Here is a 7978-nt window from a genome sequence, read left to right as displayed (position 1 = left end):
GGTATGGTTACACTTCCAAGAGATTCTGTATTCAATGTGCTAGCTCCAGCAGCTTTACACAAGACTGAAATTATTGTTATAATTATAAATTTTAAAAAACATCTTACACATTAACAGTCAATCAATCCATTTAATCTTAGGGAGAACGCATTTCCAGAAAGCAGAACTGAACAGCAGTTGGGAATGGAGGGGAGGTGATATATAGGAACTGTGAAGACTTTCATTGGGGGAGGAAAAGCATGACGGAGGGGAAGAGGATTAACAGTTGCTGGATCTCTGCTATATGACAGGCACTATGTAAGAACTTCCAGACACCATCTCTAAATTTCACTTGATACTCCCAATAACCACATGATGTGAGGGTTGTTATCATTCCTCTTTAGACGTGAGGAAGCTGAGGTTCAAGGATATTAAGTAACTGGCCCAAAATTACATAGTTTCTACATAGCAAAGACATGACAAGTGCGCATGACAGGACTCCAGAGTGCAGAACAGGGGAATCTGCGGGGGCAGGGCTGCTCTTCTCATATGTCGGTGACAGACTCTGCAGTTGCTAGCTGCTAGCAAAGCTCAGCTGAGTCAGATGCAGCAGAAAACAAGCTGTGCCATTGTCTGACTATGCCAGCAGAGGGCACAGGTTCGGAAGTTTTCTTTCTAGATAGTCTGCCTGTTTCTTCTGCAGCAATTGCCTATAACTGAGAAAGCAGACTGTGTTATATACCAGGAGTGGGCATGGACTGACTTCAGTGTCAGGAGATCTGAGCTTTCCATTGCCTTGCTGCGAGACACATGCACCCATGACTATCCCATATGTGAGATGTGCCCTGTCCCTTTCAGTCTGAGCAGTGTGTGTCAGGTAGTTAGAAAGATCCCTTGGGTTCAGGACTGATATTTAGCATTCATTTCTGAAATCCCAGTGTCAAGTGTGGTACTTTCCACATAGTAGGGGCTCTGTCTATGTTTGGTTAAGAAGAAACAATGTCACAGCACAAACACCCTATATCCAGTCACTGCCTTGTCAAACTCCCCCAGGGGCTTTCTAATGCCCTCAAGGTAAAGTCTACGCTATTTAACTTGGCTTCCAAGTCCCACCAGAGACTGTGGTCTAGGCTATCTCAAGCTAGCCGCTATTCACCCAATCCCCAACCCTCACTTAACGTTCACACATCCTTAATGTAGTTCTGAAGCAGTAAGTGTCTGGAATTAGATGATTCACATCTTGCCCTGCACATGATAAATACCCAATAAGCAGAAGTTGCTGTTATTACTACTACTAGTAGTACTATTATTACTACTACTAGACCTAGAAACTGGTAGAGGCAAGGTTGAACTCAGGTCTCCTGTCTGAGCCCAGTGCTCTTTGCTCCCATTGCCTCTTTGCAGCACACAGTTCAGTACATGGTTCATACTGGACAGTGAAATCTTTGATTCCACTCTCCTTGGCTCCTTCTGCATCCTCTTTTGAAGTCCTGTGGCACAGGGATTTTAGTGACCAGAAGACAGGACTGGTTTCTCTCTGAGCAGACATAGATGTATGCAGTGTCAGAAATCTAGAGTTGGAAGCTACTTTTGTCATCATCTCCTGCAAGACAATGAATAAATAATTTCTACAACATCCATTAGAGAGGTTCACCCAACCTCTGCCTATATGCACCGTTCTCTCAAAAGGCTGCCAATCTCAGCACTATTTGGCCCTGATGGGGGAAACAGTCTTTATCCTGCAGCCTCTTGGCACTTTTGCCCATGGTCCTCATCCTGCCAGCTGAAAAGATACATTTCCTAGCACGAACCTGGACTCCTCCAAGTCTGACAGTCTTCTTTCTTTTTTGTTATAGATGAACTATCTGGCAGCCGAAGCAACCATTCAAAGTTCCATCCTTATCATTTTTCACCTTGTTCCTTTTGGCCTTGTTTTTGTGCATCAGCTTTGAAAATATCATCCCAGGGTTAATGCTGGGGTTAATGAGTAACTAAGAGTGCTCCACTTTTGCAATACAGGGCACGTTATAAAGATGGAAAGATTTTGCTTTCTGAGAGATGCTAGTGGCTTCTTGGGCATATGCTGTAAGTACTTTTTTTCTCTTTGGGAACTTTGAACGTCTCTATCAGCAATTCAGAATCCCAAATAACCATGAGCTCCAAACTCCTAGCACCAGAGGCCAAGGTCTAAGTGTGGTCATCTGATAATTGACCTCCTACCAGTCTCTGTGACTTTTACTGAACGAGGACTCTGGTGACAATGTGGAGATTGGATAGAGGGATAGAAGCAGGGGGGTTGGGGTGGGAGAGATTGAAGGCAGTGTGACCTGCTAGGAGCTGTGAAGAAGTTCAGGTCATGAACTGAGGCAGTGGCAGTAGAAAGGAGAAGTTTTGAGAGGTTTTTAAAAGATAGTACTCATAGAACATCATGATTCATTAGATGTTGGGAATGAGAATAAAAGAAGCCCCTAGGATGAATCCTTGGTTTTTGGTATGGAAGTCTCAGTAGATAGCGATGTGGAATGAAGATGAAAGAGCAGGCTTGAGGGCTAAGGAGATGTGTTTACCTTGAAAACTTTGATATTTCCAATTTGAAACTGAGGTATATGTGGGACATTCTGGTGGATGTATCCAGTAGGCAACTGGACAAATGGCTGGGAATGCAGGAAAGCAATCTCAGCTAGAGTATATAGCTTTGTGTGGTGGCATTTGAGTTCCTGGGAGTGAATGAGATCACTCAGGAAGAGAATGGAGGACTGAATAAGGAGTCCTGCCTGATTCCATGGATCACTTCCTTCTGATCACTTACACCCATGGTTGTTGGATTCCACAGCTGACTCTCTTACTCCACTGACTTGTAATCTTGCAGGCACAGAGCGTCTTACCTCATATTTTCTGGCTTCTGCTCTAATAATTAAAAAATAACATTAATGAGTGTGAGAATAATAGTTTTAAGATGTCTTGCAACTTAGAAATTACTCTTTTAGATGATACTTAGAGTGAGAGAGATCTGAAATGCAAAAAGTTATACTTTCATCTTCCCGTTGTTTGGAAACACTCCTGTGGCTTCTGTGCATTGTGTGAATGCATCAATTTCAGCTCATGATCTTGTACATGGCTCTATAAACCACCACCCTTCCAATATAATTAAAAATATCTTTTGAAAATTATTCTCTTTTTTATTTTATCCAAAAAACCACTACAGGTATTCTCTCATATCATCTCTTATAGCTTTTATCTTAAGAAAAGTGCCAAATTTAAAAAAAAATCCAAAACACTAATATACAAAAAATAATGTAAGCAGCGAGAGTACTAGTTTTATTTAAACTCCTCCCTCTCCAAAAGGCTGCCTCTAGTTCAAATAAAAAGTTATTCAATTTCCGAGAGTTTAATTTGTTCATAGTTTTCATATGTTGATATTACATCTGAATGATAATCCATGCCATTACTTCTGTGGCCTCAGCGAGCCAACTCTCCTACTCCCTGCCCCTATTAGATGTCATCAGTTTTTTATGGGAGAGAGGCCTCCACACAGCCCCTAGTGAGCACACCATGAAATATCTTCTATTGTTTTACTAATCATGATGGGTGATTATTATGTGCTTCTGGCTTTAAGTTTTCCTGCAGCTGAGATTCCCCAATGGTTCTCTCACTTCATCTCTTATAGATTACCTTCCTTCCAAAATGCCACTGTTCCTCTATCTGGTTCTACTGGTACTTGGGCTTCATTGTGCACCATCTAACAGCTCTGAAGGCAGAGAAACCAGCTGCCATTCTCCCCAACAAAATGCCACTCTCTATAAGATGTCATCCATCAATGCTGACTTTGCATTCAACCTATACCGGAGGTTCACTGTGAAGACCCCAGATCGGAACATCTTCTTTTCCCCTGTGAGCATTTCTGCAGCTTTGGCCATGCTCTCCCTTGGGGCCTGCTCCAACACCCAAACACAGATCCTGGAGAGCTTGGGGTTCAACCTCACAGACACCCCAATAGCAGAGATCCAGCAGGGCTTCCAGCACCTGATATGTTCACTGAACTTTCCAAAGAAGGAGCTAGAATTACAGATGGGAAATGCCCTCTTCATTGGAAAGCAGCTGAAACCACTGGCAAAATTCTTGGATGATGTCAAGAGCCTTTATGAGACTGAAGTCTTTTCTACTGACTTCTCCAATATTTCTACAGCCCAGCAGGAGATCAATAGTCATGTGGTGAAGCAAACCAAAGGGAAAGTTGTGGGCCTCATCCAAGACCTCAAACCAAACACCATCATGGTTCTGGTGAACTATATTCACTTTAAAGGTAAAGCTCTAATAGGCCTGTTTCTAGTTCCATGTTCTGATAATTTGGTGAGGCACTGGGGGGTGCTGGTTGTCTCTTCTGACTGGCATCAGTAGGTGTCCCTCATACGACCTGCTCCACTGGACATAGCTGTATGTAGTTTTGGATCTTCCCAGAGGCACACATAGCTCTGTAGATGAACGCAGGAAATTTCTAGGGAGAGGGCACTTTCAGAGAGGTGAGTGACAATGGTATGAACGTCCTGCTAACATCTAGCTAGAGAATCATAGTTTCCAAAAGATTTGGTGATGTGGGACAAGCTTGCATTTGGCAGGTAAACAGATTTGGGTTTAAATCCTACTGTGACCCTGACTTGCTGTACAGTCTTGGGCATGTTACATAAATACTTCTATCATGTACTATCTACCCACTATGTACCAAGCACCATGCTGCTGTGTGTGATCTACACACATTGTATCATCTAATCCTTACAAGTGCCCAGGTACAAACAGTTAATAAGTTTCAGAGCTGGTATTCCTGCCCAGGTTTGCCTGATTCTAAAGCTGGTGCTTGTAACAACAAGAATCATATGACTCTTTTCTGAAGGTGCTGTGCCCAAATGATTTCTCCTGGTTCTACAGCACATGTCAGCCATGTTTGGTGGAGGAGTGAACAATTCTTGGCCACAAACCACATACTTGTAGACGGATAAAACGGCAGAACAGATCCATTGTCTCATTTCACCCTGTATGTTGGATGTGCTTATACCTTTTTACGGAAGAGGAAACTGTGGCTCTGATGGGTTTAGTGTAAGTATAGTGGTTTTGAACACAGATGGAACATCTATTGAACACAGAGTCTAACAGCCCTGGGTGTGACTCCTGGCTCTGCCATCAGCTAGCTGGGAGACCATGTAAAGTCACTTTCTCTCCCTGATCCTCAGTTACTCACTTGTAAAAATGGTTGACAGTAGGTACCTACCTCTGTCATGGCCTTAATTACTAAATGAGATAACTGTTGGAAAAGCTCTCATTGGCACTAATACTGGTTTAAAACAAACAAGTCTCTTTTCTCTGTATTTTAAGCCCAGTGGGCAAATCCTTTTGATCCAGCCAAGACAGAAGAGGGTTCCAGTTTCTCAGTGGACAAGACCACAACGGTGCAAGTGCCCATGATGCACCAGATGGAACAATACTATTACCTGGTGGATACGGAGCTGAACTGCACAGTGCTGCAAATGGACTACAGCAAGAATTCTCTTGCACTCTTTGTCCTTCCAAAGGAGGGCCAGATGGAGTGGGTGGAAGGGGCCATGTCATCTAAAACATTGAAGAAGTGGAACCGGTTACTGCAGAAGGGGTAAACATCTTAGATGATGTGAGAAGTAGAAGGTGGGCATAACGGTACAGGTGAGACTGAGTTCAGAGAAACTCAGAGGCAGGAGAATCACCCTAAACTACCTAACAGCTGTGTGATGACCGCTAAAGAATGCTGAGAACATACTCTGTGCCAGCCGCTATACCAGACACTTTATTTACTTCGTTTCTGCTAAACACATCAACAAACCTGTAAAAGAGATAGTATCATAGGCATTTTTCAAATGAGGAAGTCAGGGCTAGAAAGATAAAACGAACTGTCCAAAGTCAGCCAGTTATTAAATTGATGGCTTCCCAGAGGACAACTAGAGCTTGAGGGATGGATTAGATTTTAATGTTAAGAGTTGGATGAGCAGCCACACTGGGCTGGGAGTGCTAGATGGAAAACCTTGAGATTCCCCAGGTACTACCTGTTGGCATTAATGCCACTGGGTCCTCAACCTTGGCCAACACCCAGAGATGTTACTTTTTGATTGTAAGTGAGTCACACCTCCCTACTTCCAGTGCTGCAGTCCAACATTGGCTAAACCAGAGATCATTCCTTCTGGGATAACTTCTGAGGTTTTGGTGCCCTGCCATGTGTTGACCTGAATAGCAATGGTTGTCAATACCTAGGGGAGGAGCAGAGTCCAATATAATACTGTAGTGACAGAGAGAGGGAGGGAATCATGAGCTTGGTGTACTGATAGCCATGTGTTCCTTGCCTCTTACCCAACAGGTGGATTGACTTGTTTGTTCCAAAGTTTTCCATTTCTGCCACATATGACCTTGGAGCCTTCCTTCTGAAGATGGGCATCCAGGATGCTTTTGCTGACAATGCTGATTTTTCTAGACTCACAAAGGACAACGGTCTTAAACTTTCCATTGTAAGTTGGTAGATTAGAGTTCTTGAATATATGAGCTAGAAGGGCCATTGAGAGTCAGTTAATTCAACTCTCTCATTTTATCAATGAGCACTGTGAAGCTTAGAGAGGCAGAATGACTCATTCTAGGCCAGATTCACTCTGGAGTCATTCTCATTACCCTCAAACAAGATACTGTAACAGTTATTCCATCCCTTACCCTTATGTCCTAAAATGATTCTGGTAGAAGAACTTAATGATCAGAATTGATGCTAATGAGATACAGTTATGGAGGGTGTGGTGAGGGCAGGAGAAAGCTTGAGAAGTGACTTCTAGAGGCAGAAAGCCATGGAGAAAGAGGTGGTTCCCTTACAGCTAGTTCTAAAATCAACAGAGATTCATTTACTACACTTAGCCAAGTAGCCTTCATATTCAAGCACCATCAACACAGCTCAGTAAAAGGGTAACCTTGTCTTTCCTTTTCCCTTCCTGCTTCCAAATCATCACAAAGACTTTTCCTGTTTTTTTCAGAGGATCAGCAATGTTTCTTCTCCCCCAACAGGCTGCCCACAAGGTTGTGCTGCACATTGGTGAAACGGGAACTGAAGCTGTAGCTGTCCCTGAAGTCAGATTCCTGGATCAGCCTGAGATAACTTTCTTTCATCCTATCATCCAATTTGATAGATCTTTTCTGTTGTTGATTTTAGAGAAAAGCACCAGGAGCATTCTCTTTCTAGGGAAAGTTGTGGACCCAACAGAAGTGTAGTTGGGAAAGAGGCCGTTGCCTAATTGCATGTGCTTATTGCAATGGGAAATAAATAAATAGTATAGCTTGATGTAATCGATGTGGGCTTGGACGTGCTTTCCTTTGTGCAGGGGTGGAGATTGGACCCTAGACAAACTGCATTGGGTGTGAAAGGGGCCACTCCTGTGACCAAACATTCACATGGTCAATGAGTGACTTGTTGCCCAAAGCACAGGAAGGCCCCAGGTCAGTGCATTCCTCTTTGTCAGAACACCCTCCCCGCATGCCCAGTTAGTTAGCTCGAAAGAATTTGACTGGGCAGGGAAATACCCCCTCTTGTGCCCTCTGGAGAATAGTTGAAATGCAGGTCAGGTCCTCATATCCCATTATTCTAATAATAAGATCAACGAATATAAAACAATGCAAATGCAGTGGATTATATGAGAACTTCTCAACCTCCTTTCTCTCATCCCATCAAAATGGTTCTCTGTGTTCTTGCCAGAACTACCACTGGTTGGTTGTAAAAAAGGTGCTTCCACTACAGGGCCGAGTCACAGACTGAGAGCTCCTGCTGGGGATGTGGCTTTTGTGACCTAACAAGCAAGGGACAAAAGAGCAAGAGAGACAGAGATGAATTTCCCTGTACAAGCCCACCTCCACCCCCCCCCCCCCGCCAAAAGTTTCCTTATTGCTAATTTATAAGCTAGGAATAGAAAAGGAAAGTCATTCATATCATATCTCATAGTCCTTCCTT

The 7978-nt window shown here is 43.3% G+C and overlaps 1 protein-coding gene across 1 annotated transcript; it reads left to right on the top strand.

Annotated features, from left to right (window-relative positions):
• The first annotated feature begins 2013 nt into the window (after nt 1-2013).
• Nucleotides 2014-7316, top strand: SERPINA7 (serpin family A member 7). Its single transcript, XM_014855967.3, has 5 exons — nt 2014-2064; nt 3647-4282; nt 5347-5620; nt 6356-6503; nt 7042-7316. The coding sequence occupies exons 2-5, from the start codon at nt 3664-3666 to the stop codon at nt 7243-7245; spliced, it is 1245 nt and encodes a 414-aa protein (XP_014711453.1). The 5' UTR covers nt 2014-2064; nt 3647-3663; the 3' UTR covers nt 7246-7316.
• Nucleotides 7317-7978: the final 662 nt, after the last annotated feature.

The sequence above is a fragment of the Equus asinus genome, chromosome X (assembly GCF_041296235.1).
Source record: "Equus asinus isolate D_3611 breed Donkey chromosome X, EquAss-T2T_v2, whole genome shotgun sequence".
Taxonomy (NCBI): domain Eukaryota; kingdom Metazoa; phylum Chordata; class Mammalia; order Perissodactyla; family Equidae; genus Equus; species Equus asinus.
Note: the sequence above shows the minus strand (reverse complement) of the source record. Positions and strands in the feature narration are given on the sequence as shown.